This window comes from Rhamphochromis longiceps, linkage group LG23 (genome assembly GCF_057381845.1).
Source record: "Rhamphochromis longiceps isolate RC_006_pf linkage group LG23, R_longiceps_female_GT1.1, whole genome shotgun sequence".
In the NCBI taxonomy this organism is placed as follows: Eukaryota; Metazoa; Chordata; class Actinopteri; order Cichliformes; family Cichlidae; genus Rhamphochromis; species Rhamphochromis longiceps.
Genome location: NC_140578.1, coordinates 27,957,691 through 27,980,087, shown reverse-complemented (window position 1 = coordinate 27,980,087; position 22,397 = coordinate 27,957,691). Strand labels below are relative to the sequence as shown.

Genomic DNA, 22,397 nt, shown 5'->3' with positions numbered 1-22,397 from the left:
CAGCAAAATTTGGAAAATCCTTTTAACTAAATTTTACTGGTTATGCCAAATGTGCATAGATTAGAAATTATATAAACTTGACTACATTTATTCCACTTTTACTCTGGAGATTTTAATAACCCAAATGCTCTTTTTTAGAGCTAATGAACTGAAAAAAAAACCATTTAAAAAATGTTTTTCTTGGCACACTTCTAGTCCTTGGCAGCAGCTGAACCTAACTGAGTTTAGTTGCTGACCGTGTCCGTCCCTTTATGACCACAATGTACCATCTCAGTCATCTCAAACTGGTTTCTAAAACATGACAATGAGTTCACTGAACTCAAATGACCTCCACAGTCACCAGATCTCAATCCAATAAAGCACCTTTGGGAGGAACAGAAACAGGAGATTGGGTGGAACAGGAGATTCACATCAAATCTGCATCAACTGTGTGATGATGTCATGTCAACATGGATAAAAATCTCAGAGGAGTGCGTCCAGCACCTTGTTGAATCTGTGACATGACAAATTCAGAGAGCTCTGAAGACTTTAGGAGGTTTAACCCAGCATTAGCGAGGTGTACCTAACAAATTGGCCGGTGAGTGAATACTGCAAACTTGAAAACTGGCTCATCCACACAGTTTGCAAGGTGGGAAGAGAGCACAGTGCTGTACTTTTCTGCCTTAAGCAGGGATTGTGTGAATGTTCTCCACATCTGCTTCTGATCCCAAAAAGTAATGTAATATGTATCCGATGCAACATCTGACCATCATTATTAAAGTAAACACAATACGGAGCCAAATCCAGGATTGGACTGTACCAGCTCTATGAAGCAGAACACAAAATACAAGTCTGAGTTTACCTGCACTTCAGAGTTACGCCTATGATGTAGCTGTGAGATATGAACTCTCAAGAGTCCTTTTTGATTAAATGTAAACAAGACAACAAATGGGATTTTCAAACACAACTCCTCTACAAATCAGACTCAGGAAAATGTAATAATATAACAAGATGATCTTTTACTTTTAAGACAAACTTAACCACTGCAGGCCAAAACGTGGGAAAGGAAAATTCTGCTTGATGCTCAGGTTTGTGGACAGGAATGTGAGAAGTGCTGGTTAATAATAATGGATTGCATTTATATAGCGCTATTCATTCACTCTCACACACTGGTGGAGGCAGCTACAGTTGTAGCCACAGCTGCCCTGGGGCAGACTGACAGAAGCAAGGCTGCCATATCTCGCCATCGACCCCTCTGGCCATCACCAGTAGGTGAAGTGTCTTGCCCAAGGACACAACGACCGAGACTGTCTGAGCCGGGGCTCGAATCGGCAACTTTCCGATTACAGGACGAACTGCCAATTCTTGAGCCACGATCGCCCCGGAGTTGGTTAGAGGTAGAAGCTGGACAGACTGTTCTATAACTGGAACACGGAGGAGGCTCTATCATGGTTTGATCTGTATTCCAGTCAGTGTTGCAGACCTTGTTAAAACTGATAGATTTCTAAATGCAGAAAAAGTACCATCGGATTATGATGCACCATGTAATACTAACTGGAAAGCACCTGATTGGTAACAGCTTTATTTTTCATCATGTTATTGATCCCAAGCACACTGCCAATGCAGTAAAATCATACCTGGATAGAAAAACACACACAGTGGAGCACTGTGTGTGGCTGTAGCTCAGGTGGCAGAGCAGGTCAGCCACTAATCAGAAGGTCGGTGGTTCGATCCCAGGCTGCATCCTGGCTGCATGCCAAATATCCTTGGGCAAGATACTAACCCCGTGTTTGCCTACTGGTGGTGGTCAGAGGGCCCGGTGGCGCCTGTGTCCGGCAGCCTCGCCTCTGTCAGTGCGCCCCAGGGCAGCTGTGGCTACAATGTAGCTTGCTATCGCCAGTGTGTGAATGTGTGTGTGAATGGGTGGATGACTGAATGTAGTGTAAAGCGCTTTGGGGTCCTATGGACTAGAAAAGCGCTATACAAATGCAGGCCATTTACCATATCAGTCATGGATTGGCCTCCCCGGAGCCCGGACATCAACATTATTGAAGCAGTGTGGGATCATGTTGACAGAGAACAGAACAAAAGGCAGAAACATCCAAAGAAGAGCTCTGAATGTCCTTCAAGAAGCCTGGAGAACTATTCCTGAAGACTACTTACACCAAATATTGACTTTCAACTTAATTAGAACTGCACTAACTCTTGTTCTAATAAAATAATATCTGCATACAGACATTACCTCCAAGTGCATTTGACTCTTTCATAGGACTGTCCTCTACCTGTGCAAATGTCCTGGTTTATAATGGCTTTGAGTTGGTTTGCTTTCTTAAATCCACTCTCAGTGGCTCTATGTGTGTTGAACACTGAGGCACAAACTTTTTGGAGTATTCTGGGTAATTAAAATGAACATAGTATGACACCAGATGATTAGTTCCTCCTAGCCAAAAACTAAACAGGGTAGAGGAGATAACGTTTCTGAGTCCAGTAATAACGTTTGCAGGGTAGTTGCATGCTGTAAGGGGTTTTTTGGACAGGCACTATGTGCTTTTGACTACTTGTTTTCACCAGCCTCCAGTCTTAATGCCCAAATATTATCCTGATTTTCACATGAGAAAGGCATTAATCTTTCTAAATTCTCAGGATAAAGGATCATTTTCCAAAATAAATAAATAATAGCTCCAGTGCTGTCACCAGCCTTTTTCATAACTTTTGCCTCCAGTGAATAAACCAATAAACCAATTATTTTATTGCATTCACACTATCAGTCTCTCGATTGCTTGATTTCACTGAGCGTGTGTGTAACTCAGCCAAGTGTAAGTGCTCTACCCCAAGGACACTGTCAGGAACACCAAACAAGAAAACTACATTTCCAAATCAATCATTTCAGAAAAGCTTCTTTTCCCAGCATAAAAATGATTTCAGTGCCATGACGTGCGCCACAATCTGGGACAATGTTGAATCAGAGCTAAAATTATTCTCAGGAGAAAAAAAAAATCAAATAATAATAACAATAAAAACTAGTGCTCAAAAACATGTAATCCTCTCTTTGTCTCATACACATACACAGATGTTGTTTATATTGAAAAAAGGGGGGAAAAAAGTCTCCCAACTGTCTTTCCCAGAATCCTTTGTTGGTTTTCCCAACATGCTTGCTGGTTGCATGGAGAAGAGGGAGGAGCCAAAATGTCAGGGGTCACCTGACAAAGATGTTTGATCTTTCTTTTGGCTCTGCGTGTCTCTATATTAGTTCAGTCGTTCTCAGTATGTGTTTGTTCTTCTTTTTCACAGCAGGTTCAAAATTAGAAGGATGAGGATCCGTCCTTGGGCCTGTACTTGCGTCTGAGCACGCTCCCTCTGGTCTCTGGGGCCATAAATGTTTCATCCTGGGACCACAATGTTTTCACAGATTTCCAATAACATCACCCCTCTTAATAAGACTTCAGCGACACAAGTTACAGCAATGAGACAGTGATTGGAAACTGTAAACTGAGCGATGCTTCTTTTTAGTGCAGTGTTGGTAAAACAAGACTTTTCCTAAAAGATCATCTTTATTTTAGATCATTTAGAATTTTATTAAATTAATAATTTAAAAAATGGGCAATTTTATTACTATTATGATTATTATTATTTTAGAAAATTTATATCTAAATGTGGACTAGGGGGATTTGTATGTAGGAAATGAATACTGTTGAACCATGTTTGAAACAAATAAATGAAATGAAATGAAATATGTTGTTAATAGAGGATTTTATTTTGATGCAATGAGATGCTTTGCCACTTTGTGATATTAATTCTACTATGGTTCTGCTCAGGGAGGTCAAAGGTGACAGCTGTGTGGCTTAAATATGTTGATTTTCTGCATGGCTGTTTTTAACCTTAAACTCACGTCAGGGCCACAGTTCATTTTTTAAAATAACTCTTTAGCCTCATCTAATGGACAGTACTGGAAAAACAAGTAAATCTCTTGTATGCTTTTTATGCCTTTGGACCTTCTGTAATTCTGTAACTCCTGCTCTGTGAATTCATGCTTGATTAACTTTGACCCTGCAAGGGTTTTAGGTCACATCAGAATATGTATGCTGTGCTGACATCACAAGGTCACATGACCATACAAACAGAGGAAGAAATAAAAACCCCCACAAAACTTCAAGTCACCTTCTCTTCAACCTCCTAGCTCTGCCTGTGAAAATAAGTAGTGATGATCCACAGATCCAACAACACTATTACATTACAAGGACTTTTCTAGAAGCTATTATTAAAGCAAAAAAACATGTAATGAAACAGAGAGGAAAGCTTGCAGTGTCCCACAGGGCTGATCTTATATACACACAGATGATCTTCCTGTTCCTCTGCTGCTCTGCTAAAGGAAAGCTCTGTGCATTGTTTATATAGACTGACTATAAGGTACATGAATGTGACGGATTAAAGTCATGTGATATAATTTTATTTTCAGTCCCACCAGCCTGATGGTGAGACTAGGTAATGCAGTGTTATTGAGAAAGTGCTGTCTGGATCACTCCTCCTCTAGGTGACACTTATTGCTCTCGTCTAAAACACTGTCTCTGCACTCTGTAGTTATGTTAAGCATACCAGAGCTGTGCACAGCCTCCCTTCCACAAGCAAAACAAAACACAGCAGACAAATGTGAGGCCTTCTCCTCTTTCCTACAGCAGCTAGTGTCACCTGAGTATCAGAAAGGTGAGCCCACAGAGTAATCTGTATGCCCATAAATTGAGTCTCGGTGCAGCAGAGGTGGAGTGGACAGCAGCTGCAAAAGCATTTTATCCTCTAAAATTTAATGCGTGCAATTAGAAATAAGCTATTCTCTGTTGACTTTTACACTGAGCTAATTTCTTTAGCTTTAAGGAGGTGGATCTTTTCCTGTCATGTGCCCACAAAACACTCAAAGTGGATACGTCTCTCTTATGACTTTACTCATCATTTAAATTTTCTACTCATGACTTATGGTCTTCGGATGATTTCTAAGTGATGTGTCACAGAGCACAGATGGCTGAAATTCCTAATGCAAAAAGAAAGGTGGTGACAGGACTGACGAAACAAATGAGCCATGAAAGAGAAACGAGCGGCTGCTAAACTACAAAAGAACATAAAGCTTCAGATAATGAATGGTGTATGTTGTTTTTGGAACAGACTGCTTTATAAACACACGCTTCACTGAGCTACAGCGCCATCTGTGAGACAACCGAGTGTTTGCTCACAAAACCATTTAATCCTGTTTATTGTTATTGTTTTTGGGTTTCCGAGCTATAGTCTGTATTTATTTTGTCTGAACTGATTATCTACTACAATAAGCATTTCTTTAAAGTGTCTCAGATGAAGCTAGAATAAATAAAACCTAAACAAAGGGTGACATCATCATGGATGTTTTGGTGGTAGACCTCATGTTTTAGGCCATTGTTTCCCAACCTTTTGGAGCCATGGCACATATTTCACATTAGAAAAATCACACGGCACACCACCAAACAAAAATGTCACAAAAAGCATATTGATAAATTTTCCCCGTGCACCAGGTATAGAATTGGCTCAGTATACCTTTTTGCTTTCTTCTGGCCACTACTCATGCTAGGGCTCTTATCTGGGTCAGAATTTTCTCCAGGAACCAGGTAAGATTGACTAGTTTTTCATTTCAAATATTTTCCTGTTGACATTACGCACTGTGTTGTCTCACAGCATGACTGTTATATAACTTCAATTACCAAATAGAGCAGGTAGTTGTACTGCCCTCTAGTGGAAGACAATGTAACTGTTCTGTCCGTTACTCACGCCAATCGCTTCGAGTACCAATAAGGTGGAACCAGATAATCTTTCACGGCACACCTGATCATTTCTCACAGCACATCTATGCACAGTGGTTGGGAGGCACTGTTTTAGGCTATCCATGTCCTGTAGTGGGCCACCGTGGGATAGCTATCTGAGGGACCTTACAAGCTGTCAGAGGAGGGAAAAGGTTACTTGCTGACCATACCAGAGTGACCCAGACCTATCTCAAAGTCGAAGGAGAGACCCAGCCACAACACGAGGATGTGAGTGATCAATGGCGTGATGCAACATATGCAGGAAAATTGAGACTTTATAGGAAACCACAGTGCAAAATGGTGAACACTGCAAGGACAATGGGAAGAAGAAACTCTCTGAAGATGGTGTTAGATGTGTATACCAGACAAAGGTGTTTACACCTGCAAAGCTATGAACTGCCACAGTGAAGGTCTAGCAATTCTGTCTTTCAAGGATAAGTAAGCAAGTATGATACTAGTAGTCCTTTTAACAGTGGTGTTCAAGAAAACCAACAACATGTTTATATTAGTTTTAAGTGGTGCTTTATGTAGTGTGAATCTACCTTCCTTAGGCTCCTGACAACCTTAAATATTGGAATTAAGTATAGAAAATGACTGAAAGATGAACAGGAACCACTGCTGTCCTACCAATGCTGATTAAGAATACAACATCATGAAATCCCAGAAAAGACCTTGGTTAACCAGGGTTAATTGGTAAGTGTTTTATCATAATCCTTTGATAATGGTCACATAAACATATACTTTTCATTCTGCACTATGTCAACTGCCTCTTCCATAAGAGTCAAATTTGTCATTGAGTTGTCATGCCAGTCCTTAATGTACAAACAATATGCATTATAGTTAGAAGAACTACTTAAATAGGTTGACAGCGGAGAAGAATTAAAATGAAAAAGTATGTTCTAAAATTTTAAAAAGAAAAAAAAAATGTATCTTTAAAGTAAGAGAGGGATGTTGCTTGAGTGTGATGTACCTGATGAGTCGCTCCCAGGCGCCTGGTACCTGGAAGAGCAGAGGCTGATGCCCAGCAGTAAATATGGGATGGAGCAGAAAGGACCCAAATGAAGACTCACTATTCACGATGTTGCGTCAGAGGACCATGGAGACCTCTGTGAGATGCCTGATGGAGCAAAGAGGATTATTGAGGTATCAGATAAAGGTACGCAGAAGTAAATGTGTGTTTGAATTGCTCTCAGAACGACTTCCCCCGGAGGAGGAAGGGTTAGACTAAAACTTTGATGCCTAATGATGTGTTTATTACAACATATCAGCCTATTATGGTGTCATTGTGACATTGTAGGCATCATACAGAAAAAAAGTGTTGTATAGCTCTTGCCATGTCCTTTCATATCATATATTACTTGATTTGGTCTTGAAATGTTTCTTCAAGGTCAACTTTGAACTTCAGTGCTTATATGATGGTGAAGGTCAAATGTTTCGCCAACCTAGGGAGTCATGTCCTTCAGGGCCTAGTATATTGTTTGAGTTTTGAACACAATCCATAAAAATGTGTGGGTAATGTAAAGTTTTTACTGCTTTTCACAATTTGTGTGAACTTGATATCATGTTCACCCAAATTAAATAAGCTTGAACTGAAAATGAAAATGAAAGCTGTCGACCAAAGACTGCTAATAAACAGACAGACGGACAAATTTTGTCTGTTTCTCCTTCGAAGGAAGGACATCAAGTGCGCTAAAATTGAATAACGATTGTATAGCTTATATTTTAAAACTCCAGCAAGCAAAATATTAATGTACAGTAGGGCTGCTTTTCCACATTGGAAATTTTAGGTCATAGACTTGATCATGTAAAATCACATAACTACTTTTGGCCACACTGATTACATACTTTATACTTTTCCATTCTGTTTTTTAACTACACGACACTGCCCCTCTATTTGACAGTGGGAATCATGATGGATGTAGACAGACCCAAAAATGCTCTACTTACCTGGGATCCTGCCCCCAACAGCCAGGCATCCACTCGTTCCATGTTTCTGTTGGAAAGGCAAGAAGTTGGTTCTGACTTTAACTCTCAGAGATCTTCATCTCAGCTGATGTCACCAGTGACAGAGTAAAATGTAACATGTAAAGACTTACCCAGTGACTGGGAAAGCAGAAGGGAAGTGGTGAGGGAAACTGCCAAGAAGGTACTGTATCCTCTGGATGGAGTAAAGAGGAGATGGTGATGCCATTAGGAGAGGAAAATATTCAAAAGATGTTGGCAAAGAAAGAGTGGAATCATTCGTGTGATGAAGAAAGTGGGGAGGAGTAGTGGGAGGCTAGGCATATGGCAAAAAGAAAGAAGTGCCAAAGGCAAACAGTTACAGTGACTCATACACAAGGCTGGTCACTAAGGAAAAACAAAAACACTATATCGATTGGCTGGACAGAAAGATCATGCCAGAAAGGATGAGCAGCAGAGAATTAGTAAGGAGGAAGTATGGACAGCTATGAACACACTGAAGAGTGGCAGTGAGTTCATATGACATACTTGTGGAGCTTTGGGGATGTCTGGCAAAGAATGTAGCTGATTTTTTCCAACTGTGCTTCTTTGTGGATCTATAGAAAACATATGATAGGGTGCCAAAGGAGGAACTGTGGTACTGCATGATGAAGTCAGGAGTGGAGAGCTGAAAATGCTTAGATTTTCATTGGGACAGGATTACAAATGAGAACATCAGAGGAAAAGCTCAGCTTGAGTGATTTGAAGATAAAGTGAGGCAAGGCTGACATGGTTTGAACATGTGCAGAGGAGGGATAATGGATATATTAGAAAAAGGATGGTGAATATGAAGCTGGCAGGCAGGTAGACAAGAGTAAAACCTTGTCTACCTGATCCAATGTGGTGGAGGAATAAAACTGCTTTAGTGCTTCGAATTACTCTGTGCATACAGTTAAAATCCTGGTGCACAGATCTGCACTGTTCTTTTCAGCAACAACCCTTTGTTCTGTATTACTGCACATCTACCTGATAAATCTGACTCCCAGTGCTTTATTGAAACTTCAAGGATGTACTAGTTCATTCAGCTTACAATCAATAGCAGTTTCAAGGTTTTTGAAATGTGTAAAGCTGAGCAGTAGAGTGATGTGCTTTTGACTTACTGTATTACAGAAAATAAAGACAATTAGAATCCTTTGAGAAATCAATGAGGCTTTTAAAGAGTCACATCCAGTAAAAAGCAATCTACTTGACAAAGTTAAAGTTCAGGATGGTCAGTGGTAACCCTGACACATAAAAAGCATGGAAATATGTGAATTCACCAGCATTTCACTGATGTTAGCATAATGGTGAAAGGAAAGCCCCAACCACGCCTTCCTAATGTGGGAGTCAACCAGTAGGACCACTCCCTCCATGATCATGACCATGAAGATCATGATCATCACCATCTAACAGGATACCAGTCATTAAATTATTAAGAACCTTATGTTAACGACTAATTCGGATTCAGTAATGTTCCTACATGAAGAGCAAGGATTTGGTGGAATTTAGGCAGGGTGCGTGAAGGTCTGGCTGTGAAAATGGAAAAATGTCTGTAAAATGACAAATGTGACCTTGACTTTGGGTGAAGACCTAACAGGTGATCACAGTGTATAAGTTAAATTCTGAACAATCATGTAAAAGGACTATTCATGCTTTGCTATGGCTTTGCTATTCATTGAAGGTTGTATTTAACTAACTTTAAAACCTCATAACGACCAGATTTTTCTATTATGTACTGATCCTTAAACCCTTGGAAAAGAGGGTGTGTTTTCTTTTTATCGTGACTCAGAATCTGGGCAAAGTCAATTTACAAATACGATTTAATTGGTTTCACTGATATGCTATCAGGAACCAAAAGGTTTGGGAACTGGAAGCCCCAGCTCAGCACTTCTGCGGCCAGCAGAAATCAAAGCAAAGTCATAAAGTTTAACTGAGATGGTTTCAGTGAATAAGTGAGCAACACAGAGTACCTGGAACACACTGTACCCTTGAAGAGACAACAATATCTTTAACTTCTCTAATAAAATGTAAAAAAAACGATTGCCCTTTAACCAAAGGACTTTGATGTTCCTCACAAAATCAACATGTGCACTTCCTGTTCTTTGGAATCTGCAGTGAGGAGGAAGGCTTGGCTCACCGGCTGGCCTGTGGGGGTTGTTGGAAGTGTTTCTAGTACACTTATGACTCTTTGTAGCTACTCAACCATGTTTAGTAAAGGTGGTGGTAGTGCTGGTTTTGGTGGCAGTTGTAAAAGTACAAAGAAACAAAGAGCGAAGGGGAGGGGGAAAAATGGAAAATCTAAGAAATTAGCAACACTTTGCCCATTAAAATACTCTGTGCTCTTGAACAAAATGGTCTCTAACCTCTCAGCAAATTATTAGAAAAATGTCCTAATATGTTACTTTTTTATTTGTGACACATAGCTTGTACCAAACTAAGGACTGTAGAAAGGTGGAAATGAATCACAGGTCCTATATCTGCTGAAGCTTCAGGGAAATCCCCCCCCCACCCCCCCACCCCCACCCCCATCCTGAATCAGTATTTTTACTGCTAACAAAACAGAGAAACCTACGAGAAAAGTGTTTACAAAAGACACTAACATGCAGGCAGCCTCAGTGTACAACAGACGTTCTTTATTGTGACACACACTGATAAATATATATTTATATTAATAATGTAAGATTGCATAAGATGGTAATGAAAAACGCACATCCTCCAAGCCTATGTCATGTTGGCTCAGTAGTATGTCTCTAGCTCCACCCAACCTAGAAATCAAATGAGACACAATTAGTGTGATGTTTCATGTCAAATGTGGTAAATGGACTGGTTCTTGTATAGCGCTTTTCTACTCTTCTGAGCACTCAAAGCGCTTTACACAACTTGTGCATTCGCACACCCACAAATGTGAGAGTTTAGATACTTCCTTTTGTCTTTTACAGACAAATCCAACGAAAAATTCTAATAAAAATTATAGAGTGGCCAACTTATCTAATTTTTATCTGTCTTTACTTTATTTTGCTTATGTTTACTGACAGTTATTGGGGAAAAAATTGACTTGACTGGGGATTATAAAGAAGATAAACTGCAGCCATGATTTTGGTGATGATGCTATTAGGAGCTCTACCCTTCAGGGACATGTGAGGGTGTGTCAGTTTGGTCTCAGGGTTGCTTATGAGAGGATATCATGAGCGAGGCCATTAATATTCACCCTGGGATGAAGTCATATGACCCTAGAAGAGCTAGAGGTTTGTGTATTTGGGTTTTATATTATTAGATTTACATCCTGTACAATTCTGAACTGAAGTCTGATCATCAGGACACAGTTTATTTTCATTTCTTGGAATAATCAACATTTTTCACCTTTCACTCTTAATACTTTTTGCTGTTCTGGTGTTCAGTTTGTGGTTTCTCAAACCCTTTAGATAAAATGTAAAAAAAGTATGACCTTTGCATTCCCCTACACTAATATTTAAAATGCAGAGTTTACAGGCAAAAATGTGTCCTACGTGTGTCAGAAAGTAAAACAAAGAGCTGGGAAGGTCTTACCTCCTGGGGTGCGTCTGAGGATATATTTTCTGACTTCATCATAGATGAAGATGAGGAAGGAGTAGGGAACGGAACAGAACCACCACATTGGCCTAAGGTAAGGATGGACAGACAAAGATTCAATTTCAAATGACAAAAAAAAAAAACCCACACAAAAGCTTGCTTCTCAACATCTTGGAAATTCTTATGTCAGGTTCTGTAAAAGCACATGAAAAGCTTTGATGGTGAACATTATGCTGTAGACAACCAGATGTTAAAATGAATTTATGAGGTGAGGAAGCAAAACGACGCATCTAAAAAATCTAAAAACAGAAGGTACTCACTGCTACAGGTCAGTAAGAACAGACTAGAGACCAAATGATATATCAGTGGGGTCGATATATCAGCTTAAATAACAGTATCAGGATATATAACAGTTGATTAAAAAAAAAAAGGAAGACATGGGGAGAAAAAAGCCTTCAGTCATTTTATGACCATTGATGTTGCAAGTTTGCCTACCAGAGGGCACTCTGCAACTTCCCTGTTGGCAACACATATTTGAAACGGCACAAACACAAAACCCAGCTAACCCGAACAAAGTTGGACAGAGCATAAACAAGCAATCCACGACAAAGAAAGACTGTTTTAAAACCTCATTGTCACATCAAGGACTCATATATAACTACATATAACAAATAACAGGGAAAGCTGTTCATATTTTCTGTCTGAAAGAAAAAAATTGGCCAGTATCAGTTCTGAAATCACCAAATATTTGTGTCAGTATTGATCTTAAAATTCCTGTTACTGGTCACGTCTAGAAGAGACCATACGGACATGATCCCTTTCAATGTCATAATGCACACATAGAAAACTTGTGATATACTGCACAACATTTAAAGAACACCCACAGGAAAAGTAAACAAATTAATGCAAATGTTTTATGGTCCTCTTGGATATTCTTTGGCAAGATTGTATGAATTTCTGAGCCGATGAGCCTAAAAGTGTCTTAACTTTTTTCTTTTTAGAGGAGAGCAACCCATATCGCAGCTTGTGCGCTTTACTACAAAGTGGAAATGACAGTAATAAACATATTTTATTTTATATTAACAACGCTAAAACTCCATTTAACAAAATACAAGGACATGATCGTCTTTGCATAAATGAAGATGGCAAACTAGGCAGCCACAAAAACATGGGTGAAATAGCAAAACTTTGCAATATGAATATATTTGTATTTGTATTTTTACTCAGTTGTATATAGTATTTGTATTTGTATTCTATTTTTATCTTATTGTATATTTATTTTATTTTATTCTACTGTATATAGTATTTTATTTTGTTCTATTCTGTACAGTTGTGTACTGTATTTATTCTTATTGTATTCTAATTTTTGCCTCATAACTTTTGCACTGTCCACTTCCTGCTGTGACAAAACAAATTTCCCACGTGTGGGACTAATAAAGGTTATCTTATCTTATCTTATCTTATCTTATATAGCGATTTCTCTAAAGTAGCCAAATAATGCTGAGTGTTTTGGTTCATTTGTATAATTACAGTGTAGAAAATTATAGTGTAAACCTATCAGATTGTTTTTACTCACTTCATAGGGTACATTCTGATGGCAATGTCCATGCCTGGGCAGTATGACAGGAAGGCAGCCAGAGCCATCTCCTCAAAGATGCCAAAGATGAGAACGTAGTTCCTGTGAAATAAATAAATGTAAGAATCAATAAAACAGCAGAGACTAATCTCGTTAAAACTGGACTTATTTGCCGGTTTATTTGGAAAATGGCGGTTCCAAAGTCTGTTGTTATTGGAGATCTCATGTATATCTGTGCATACATACTTCATTCCTTGTTTCACAATGGAGTTGGTCCTGGTTTTACAGATGAGCAGATCGGCCACCTGGACGATCACAATACTTGTGAAGAAAGCTGTGTGGCAGGTAAACTCGACGATCTTTCTGCGCTCGTACGTCTGGGGGACAAAAGCTAAATTAACACTGAATCACTGAAACACACACGTTTTACAATTCTCACAGTCTGGAGTAAAGTTAGTAACATTACTGTGACTGACCCACTCCTGTCCATAGCTGTCTTCCAGGTCATTTAGATATCTGTTATCCCAGAACACTCTGATTCCCACCAGATCTTTGGGGAGGAATCCATTCTCAGACAGGATGACAAAATAAGTGAAAAAGCCACCTAAGGCCTGCATCATACCTAAAAGAAGCAAAAACATCAAAGAATGCTTATCAGACAGGGTTTCAACTTTTACTAATGACAAATATAAATAACAACTGTGGCTGCCTCTTCATAAAGAAAGCAGTAGCAAATATGACATGTCAATGTAATACTCTGCAAATCCATGGTGAATGAAAATTAAACACATTAATTGTTTGAAACAATGCCGCACGTTTAACCTATTAACAAATTAAATAATGATCAGATTTGCCTGAAAAAAACTGACGGATTCCGTTTTTAATGCCTGCAAACAAAAAATCTTTCAATTTAATAAAGTAATATGCATTTAAATTAATGATTGCATTCAATCTATAAGCAATAACTTCCTCACCAAATGACGGTACCCATTTTGGATATGATATTTAAAGGTGTTTTAGTGTCTGCAGTATAAACAAAATCCAGCAGGGGGCAGTAGAGGAAGGCTTAAAACAGCACAAAAGTATTAAAAACAGATTTGATATAGCTAAAGGTTAAACAGTGAACGATGTGTTACCAATTTGCCCATAGGCCATACTGATGAGTCTCTCATTCACCAGCTTGTCTGTTTGGGCATTTCTAGGCTGCCTCTTCATGATGTCACTTTCAGCCTGTTCATAGGCCAGGGAGATGGCAGGGACCTGTCATGGCACAAGAAAAGAAAAAGAAAAAACAAATTATCCACCCATAAATGCATTATCTTCCGCTTGAGCTTCTGTGTAGAACAGATTCAGTAAGCTGGAGAGGAAATGCCCCCTCATTAACAAAGAGATCTTCTTTTAGCCTGCAAAAAGAGATTGTTGATCTAAGAAAAACCCAGGACATCTTCCTATCCATCTCTGATCAAGGAAAACAGCAAAAATCGCAGTTTTCTTTTCAGCACTGTACCCAACTTACTTAAGTATAAATAACTTTATTAATTTCTTCATAAGTAATATTTGAACTATTTAAAAAACAACATTTAATAACAATGTCACAAACATATCATTACTCACAGTAAGCTTTAATACTACTGATATTTATTTAGATTCTCTCCCTACGATTGATCTGGTTAAGGTAATAATTAGTACTTCTAAATAGTCAGTGTAGACCACATTACACCACAGAAACAGCTTCAGTGATACTGCTGGTATTAAAGGTACTGTGCTACAGTAGTTTGAATCCTTTCCATCCAATGGACTACAGTTTCTTCATGTAAGATGGAGAGTCCTCTTCTCACACTAAGGTTAATTATGGAGTTCCACAGGGTTCCCTGCTAGGACCAATTCTGTTTACATTATACATGCTTCCCTTTTACATTGACTTTTACTGCTATGTGGATAATACCAAACTTTATTTATCTAAGAGGCCAGATAACACAACAATTAGTTAAACGTGTTTAACAGAATGTGCTAAAGCTAAAACAGCGTGGATGATTCTTCCTTCTAAAATCATTGTTTTTGTGACTGTTGTTGTGATTTTGTTCTACATAGATTGAATTAAACTGAATTGAACAGAATCAGGCAAAATCTCACCATGTCAGTTCCCAGGTCAATACAGAGGATGGTGACAGTTCCCAGGGCAAGAGGGATGTCAAAAAGCACGAAGAAGAGGAATGGCGACATCTCTGGGATTTTACTGGTCAGAGTGTAGGCGATGGACTTCTTCAAGTTATCAAAGATCAGACGGCCTGAAAAAGGAATTCAGCAGCTGCTGCGAAGCTTTGTATTTTATGGAATTTTACTTTTTTTCCAAGTCTTGATATAGATGTTACCTTCTTCCACTCCAGTTAAAATGGAGGCAAAGTTATCGTCTAGCAGGATCATGTCAGCAGCCTGTTTGGAGACATCAGATCCAGCGATGCCCATAGCAACACCGATGTCAGCTTTCTTCAGAGCTGGAGAGTCGTTCACACCATCACCTGTCACGGCCACAATGGCTCCCTGGAAGAAAGCATTTTTTTATATACATTTTAAACAAAACAATGTTGAAACTGTGTGTGTGAGAATCCCCACTCCCGCCACCCCTGATGCTCACCTGTCTCTGGCATCCTTCCACGATGATCAGTTTCTGCTGAGGGGAGGTCCTGGCAAATACAATTTCAGTGTGGTGCTTCAGCACATCATCAAGCTGCTCTGGGGTCATTTCTTTCAGCTCACTACCATGGATGACGCAGGCCTTAGCTTCCCTGTAGATTAGATTGCAGTAGTGTTAGTACAGAGGTGTTTCGCTGATTTTTTTTTTTGTGCAATTCTGCATGCTTTTTTTTTCTTTTTTCTTTTTTAATGCGCATTGTATTCTGCGTCCTGATTGGCTGTAGACCATTTTCAATCAACCTCGTGCAGTGTCTCCTGCACAGTACAGATTGCGTTCAACTTGTCAAATTTACATAAATCTTCGCTTGCAGTGTGACTCTGAAGTGCTGCACTGTATGTTTGTAAGTTTTCTCCCCAACAAACACAACAATGTCGACGAAGCATCATCACCTGCGGGTGCCTTCAGTTTCATTCTATAATACTGCACTTATTTTTCTACAAGGTTTGAACTTTGAGAGTATTTAAACAAGAGAGAAAAGTGTAAAAATCTTGATGCCTGTCTGAAAAAAGTGTGTAGTTAGGGGTTTTACAGCCTTAAAACATTTATAATAATTGCAAAAAATAAACTTGGCTACTTCGCGGATTTCACTTATCGCAGGTTATTTTTAGAACGTAACTCCCACAATAAATGAGGGACAACTGGATGACAGTAGTGTGGCTCAGGAGGTAGAGGAGTTCATTCGCTAATTGGAAGGTTGCTGGCTCGTGTGTCAATGTGCATGAATAAATGGATAAATGTTGCATGTTGTACAAAGTACTTCAAGTACTCAAGTAGAGCAGGAAAGCACTATATAAGAATCATCTATTAACGAACAGCAGCTGTAGTCCAACATCCTGTGTCCAAGCACAGACTATGTTAAGGATATTAGAAAAAGATAATGATGGGGGAAAGAAAATAACATCAGCCTCAGCAAAAGTTGATGATGGAACATTCAGCAAAAAGCTACATTTACAACATATTCTACTTGTTGTCTTCCCATTGCAGATAATGAATCACATGTGTTGCATTTATTAGGTATTATTTGCACTTGAGTTACGAAGATGACTACTGATTCAGGATTATAGTATAGTATAGTCTTGTACTGCTGATGAAGAAACAGGAAAGCCAGTAGCTAAGAACCATATCAAGATTATTTTTTCTTGCACAAATTAATGGTAAAAGCCTTTTAGGCTCTGCAGATGTCAAAACCTTCATTAGCCAAACTTGATTTAATTTGAACAGCTGCCTCTTATGCTCACAAAATGTTCAAAGCTAGCTAAATAAATCTTGATAAGAAAACTAACCTAGGGTTGACCTCTGAAACTGGAATATTTAAGCGGGCAGCAATGTCTTCAACAGTCTCATTGCCTTCTGAGATGATACCCACACCTCTAGCAATAGCCTTGGCTGTAATTGGATGGTCACCTGTGACCATGATGACCTGAGAAAGAAAAGATAAGAAAAATATTTAACTTGAAGTTTTGACCACAGTTTGAAAAAAGAGAAAGTTTAAAATCTGTTGTTTCAAAAAAGTTAGCATACCTTGATTCCAGCACTCCTGCATTTACTCACAGCATCGGGCACAGCAGCACGAGGAGGGTCAATCATGGACATGAGGCCAATAAAGCACAGGTTTTCAGTGGGGAAGTTCATATCATCAGCATCAAAAGCAAAGCCTTCTGGGAACTGGTCATCAGAGAGGTTATAGTGGCAGAAACCTGAAAAAGACACACAGAAAGTACTTGTTAGATTAAATTTTCTCCAGTAAACAAACAGTTCATAAATGCTGATATAAAAAGAAGTGAAGCTGTACCCAAAACTCTCTCTCCAAGGCCTCCCAACTCAAGATAGGCACTATTAAAAGAATCTTTCAGCTGAGCGTCCAGAGGCTGCTCTTTGCCCTGGATCACGATGGTGGAGCAGCAGTCCAAAATCCTCTCTGGAGCTCCTTTCATCACCAGCAAATGCTTGGTTTCGCCAGGGGTGTTGTTTTTATGGATGGAGAGCTGTGGGGCAACAGAAAGCCTTGATTTAAACGCAAAGTTTTCAGGTCTCAAAAATTAGGCCCTCATTAGGCGTTCTACATTTGCAAGGGTAATCTTGAGTGTGACTTGAATTTCACCATCTAGCAGTGAGTGCAAGCATTGGTGGAGATGTCACTGTGCCTGCCAATTATTTGTGACCACATAGAATTGTTCATGGAGACTTTACATTGCAATGTCCCAAGTATATATGTGAACCAGGCACTGCACTTCAAAGAAGTATACTACTGTGCATTTCCACAACAACATACCGTCAAGGTTTATTGCCTTAAACTGTACTCCTGCCAGCAAAGGATGACTCCACTGATAACAACAAGAAGTCAGACTGTATAGGTATTTTTGAGAAAATTGGCTTACTGGACTTTTGATTTAAACACAAAGCTTTGAAACAGAAGTTCACAAACCAAAGCATGTACAATGTATTTTTGAGATTTGTCACTCTGTATGGATGATTTACCTGGTATTTGTTTGTGGAATTAAAGGGGATCTCAGCAATTTTGGGGTATTTTTCTCTCATGTCACTAACAGATCCACAGCACAGCTCGATACACTTCAGCAAGGCAGCTTCTGATGCATCACCAGCCACATGTCTCTGTGGATTTTTAGAAAAAGACAGAGTTGGTAAAATGGATTCATAAGTTACATCCTATGCCTTATTTAAAATACCACAGTTATTATTTGCCAACCACAAGAGCCTTAAGAAATGAAAGTTTATCACCTTCAAAACAGGAACTTTGTTCTGTTCAGCCAGGAAGACGGCCCGGTTGCAGAGTCCAGCGATTCTGGACAGAGCAGCCCAGGTGGCAGAGCTCCTGTCAAAAGAGGTACCGCTCTGGTTCTCAGTGGTGTCGGCCTCATGGATCTGGTTGTCAAACCACATGTGGGCCACGGTCATTCTGTTCTGGGTCAGGGTGCCGGTCTTGTCAGAGCAAATGGTGGAGGTGGAGCCCAGAGTCTCGACAGCTTCCAAGTTCTTCACCAGGCAGTTCTTCTTGGCCATGCGCTTAGCAGTCAGAGTCAGACACACCTACAGACAAAACGTAAGTTTTCAAAACTATGACAACTGCAGACAGTAAGACATAAGCTATCTGCAGAGAATGTCATTTGACACCAAAACTCACAGTGACAGTAGCCAAGAGACCTTCTGGCACGTTGGCGACAATGATACCAATGAGGAAGATAATACCCTCCAGCCAGTTATATCCAAGGATGACGGAGAGGATGAAGAAAGAAACACCCAAGAACACGGCCACTCCAGTGATGATGTGGATAAAATGTTCGATCTCAATGGCAATGGGAGTTTTTCCAGCTTCAAGACTGGAAGCCAGGGTGGCGATACGGCCCATGATAGTATTATCTCCAGTGTTGATGACGATTCCTCTGGCTGTGCCTGAAAATTGAAGAGACACAGAGTCCACAGAACAATGGATGATTTCATTCTTCCTTGTTATCCTTCTTATTTTGTGGATTACCAGCAAGCATCACTAAACTACTGTTTCATCAAATAAAAACCACACTCAAATTGTCAACCACAAGCTGTTCATACTCTACCTTCTACACAGTTGGTGGAGAAGAAAGCAATGTTCCTGGTTTCCAGTGGGTTTTCATTGGAAAATTCTGGAGAACGAGTCTGGGGCTCTGATTCACCCGTCAGGGAGGAGTTGTCCACCTGAGAGATAACAAACAAAATCAAACGAAGATCAGTGAGGGGATCAGTGACATGAAAACACAGAATTAAATATTTTTGTAAAAAATAATAATAATAAACTTAAGAAACAAATGGGAACAGTTTATGATATGATCAAAGAAAAGCTACTTAGAATGAAGACCACCACATCCAATCAACATAGCTAGTAACTTCTCAGATTTACTAGTGGGATACATAAAAATGTTGAACAGTTGAGCAATCAGCTTGCATGCACAAGATTAGCTAATCTAAATGGACTGAGGGCTGAGCTTGACTCTGTCGCCGGCCATAACTAAACTATGTCTAAAACTAACTAAACATCACAGCATGTCTTCTTCTCATTTAAATAAATAAATAAATAATAGTAGATATCAAACACATGCTCTACAAAAATGTTTGCTGGCATAAAGAGTATTTGAGATACAGACCTTGCAGCCGTGAGCAGAGATGATTCTCAGATCAGCAGGGATCCGGTCTCCTCCTTTCACCTCCACTAAATCTCCAAGCACCACCTCCTCAGTGTTGATGCTTTTCTTCTCTCCGTCACGGATAACCAGGGCTTGCTATGAAATCAAAGATTTTAGGAATTTTTGATTAACCCGGTTTGAATTTAATGCCAACACCAAAATTTCAGATGATAAAATGTATCATCAGTGCAGAACTTTTCCCTTAAGACTGTGCAAAAATACTGCAGTTTCTTAATTCATATAAGCTATAAATATGTTGAATTTACATTAGTTTTCCTTTCAGTGTCTCACCTGTGGGACCATGTTCTTAAAGGAATCCATAATCCTGGAGCTCTTGGCCTCTTGGTAGTAGGAGAAGCAAGCCGTGATCATGACCACAACAGAAAGGACGATACCTAGGTACAACTACATGAAGAGACACGAGAGAGTTAGGTGATCCTTAATGGCGACTTATGTTGTGATTTGGCGCTATATAAATAAAATTGAATTGAATTGAATTGAATTAATGGTCACAATAACAATTTAGATAAAGACTCGCTTACGTTATCACTTGCAGGTTCATCTTCTGAGGCAGCCTGGATACTATAAGCCACAAAGCAGAGGAAGGCACCAATCCACAGCAGCATGCAGAAACCACCAAACAGCTGGAAACCAGGGGAAATAACATTTAACCTTTGGTGGTTGTACTTACTTTTTTTTGCATTTATAATGTGTGAGTTAAAACACAGGTTTGTGGTTTTCATGGTGAGGATGTTGGACTCCTACCTGTTTGCAGAACTTGACCCATTCGGGTGTTGTGGGAGGAGGTGTGAGGGCGTTGGGGCCATCTCGGGCCAGGATCTCTTTTGCTCTGGAGGAGGAGAGACCCTAAAAACAGTGTCTCAGTTACCCCAGAAGTTCAAAAGACTTGTCTGTACATGTGTAGTACAGTATAGTTACATCCTACAACAGTAATATTGTAGTATATTTACTGGTTCCTGTCACCCTCTTAATTTTGCCTTTCCAATGCCGTTTTTTTACTTGGCACAGCAGTGGCAAGGCAGTGGTATTTTCTCTGTAATTTTACAATTTTATGCACAAAATGAGCTAATGTTAAATTTGATGTTTGCTACAGGCCACACAAAAGCTGTCAAGGCAACAAATGACTGAAAAAACAAGAAAGTTCAAAAAGATTAAGCCTGGAGAACATATAGCAAATTATTAAGTTATTATTATTTGATTGCTTTTTAGTTGTTTAACATGCTTACCTATAAAAGAGATGTGAAAAAAATAGTGGCTCGTGTGGATTAAAAGTCTTTTAGTTTTCATTTTGTTCAAATTTGAAGAATTTGGTTTGTAAAACTAGACCAATAAAACAGAACTCCGTAACTAGATACTGCTCATAGTGGGTGAGAAACTGAGATCTTGAACATTTTATATGCTATTATTTGCATGCACACCATGATGTTTTTCAAGACTACCTGATCTTTCCTGGCCTCTGTCCTTACCATCTCAAACACTCACAAAAACAAAGACACATATTCGGAGTCCTCACCATGACTAGGTCGGTTCCATATTTTCTGTGAATCTCGTCCACGCTTAATTTGTGATCATCCTAAGGAGAGTGTGGGAGAGAAAAAGACGAAAATGTCATTTGAGGCTTAAAAAACATCCCTGTAAATTCCTCCAGAAGGACACAGGGGACAAAATGCATCTGCACTTTACACATTGCTCCATACAGAGTCATTTTAAGATAAGAATCTTTTTGTGTTTGAACACGGATTTTCACATGTTATAAACTCTTTATACTATATTGGCATACTTAAATTGTGCCAATCAAACACTTACATGAAAGATTATCCCAGAGTGGCTTCACATAATTTACGTACTCACCAGGTCAACTTCTTTTTTCAGGTCCTCCGTATCCCTATTTTTTCTACCCTTCTTGCTCCTCTTCTCTTCGTGGTCTGCGGTTGCCGCCAGTTTGTAATCATCTTTCATTTTCTGTTATGAACAAAGTGTCACAAAAGGGAGTTCTGAATACGACTAAAATCGAAGGTGATTTTAAAGCAGAAAGTTGCATGAAACTAAATTATTAATTATTGTCAACAATTAAAGAATAATATATTGTTAACTGATATGCTGTTAAATATTAGAACAGCAAATTCAAATTCAAATAGATCATTTTAGAATATGTTTTAAGTTTCTAAAGCTGTAAAGAAATTAATGTATGTTTTCACAGTGTCACAAAATAGGGTTTTAAATAAAACTGATACAACATGAAACATGCTGGAAAGTTGCCTTTCAGATTTTACATAATGAAGTAAATGTGTCATTGTTTATATAATTTCGAAAAATGTCTCTTCACAGTTGATAAAGAAGTAAAAAAAAAAGAAAGAAATTTAACAGAGATGTAAGCTAATGTGTAAGTAAGCGGCAAGAATATTCAACCCTGAGCAATCCAAAACTGTCGAGCTCAGTCCAAACTTACTGTCACTCCCATGGTTGCAGTGCAGTCTGACAGCAGTCAGTTCAGTTAATCAGTCTAACCTTCCTACTCCACCTCCCTCTTTCAGTCCAGTTGTCTCCTGCGTCTTCCACTCTGCCCTGAACATAGGTGGCTTAATTTCAGCTTACTTTTATAC

At 39.2% G+C, this 22,397-nt stretch overlaps 2 protein-coding genes across 2 annotated transcripts in view; both read right to left on the bottom strand.

The window, feature by feature from the left end:
* The window catches only part of LOC146642109 (sodium/potassium-transporting ATPase subunit alpha-1-like), a 62,781-nt gene extending 53,635 nt beyond the window's left edge, over positions 1 to 9,146 (bottom strand). The window contains exons 1-4 of the mRNA XM_085399030.1: positions 8,289 to 9,146; positions 7,895 to 7,956; positions 7,746 to 7,791; positions 6,769 to 6,915 (exon numbers count right to left, since the gene is read on the bottom strand). The gene's annotated coding sequence lies outside the window, so the exon portion shown is untranslated. The remainder of the gene's footprint in view (positions 1 to 6,768; positions 6,916 to 7,745; positions 7,792 to 7,894; positions 7,957 to 8,288) is intronic.
* A 1,236-nt stretch (positions 9,147 to 10,382) lies between these two features.
* LOC146642108 (sodium/potassium-transporting ATPase subunit alpha-1-like) lies at positions 10,383 to 22,397 on the bottom strand. The gene is made up of 23 exons (XM_085398891.1): positions 22,244 to 22,397; positions 21,646 to 21,756; positions 21,308 to 21,367; positions 20,539 to 20,640; positions 20,316 to 20,417; positions 20,065 to 20,178; positions 19,735 to 19,869; positions 19,171 to 19,288; positions 18,741 to 19,009; positions 18,338 to 18,646; positions 18,077 to 18,211; positions 17,391 to 17,583; positions 17,120 to 17,295; positions 16,882 to 17,018; positions 15,539 to 15,689; positions 15,276 to 15,444; positions 15,037 to 15,191; positions 14,040 to 14,163; positions 13,380 to 13,525; positions 13,150 to 13,280; positions 12,904 to 13,005; positions 11,325 to 11,416; positions 10,383 to 10,543 (listed from the first exon to the last, which is right to left on the bottom strand). Exons 1-23 carry the CDS (start codon positions 22,253 to 22,255, stop codon positions 10,515 to 10,517), a joined length of 3,072 nt encoding a protein of 1,023 aa, XP_085255017.1. The 5' UTR covers positions 22,256 to 22,397; the 3' UTR covers positions 10,383 to 10,514.

What these genes read in the sequence shown, in the direction of transcription:
- LOC146642108 (XM_085398891.1), bottom strand. An exon ending in GTCTCTTGGCTACTGTCACT is followed by an intron (nt 18,647 to 18,740) that starts GTGAGTTTTGGT and finishes TTTTGTCTGTAG; the next exon opens with GTGTGTCTGACTCTGACTGC. An exon ending in ATCAGAATGTACCCTATGAA is followed by an intron (nt 11,417 to 12,903) that starts GTGAGTAAAAAC and finishes TCCTTACCTTAG; the next exon opens with GCCAATGTGGTGGTTCTGTT.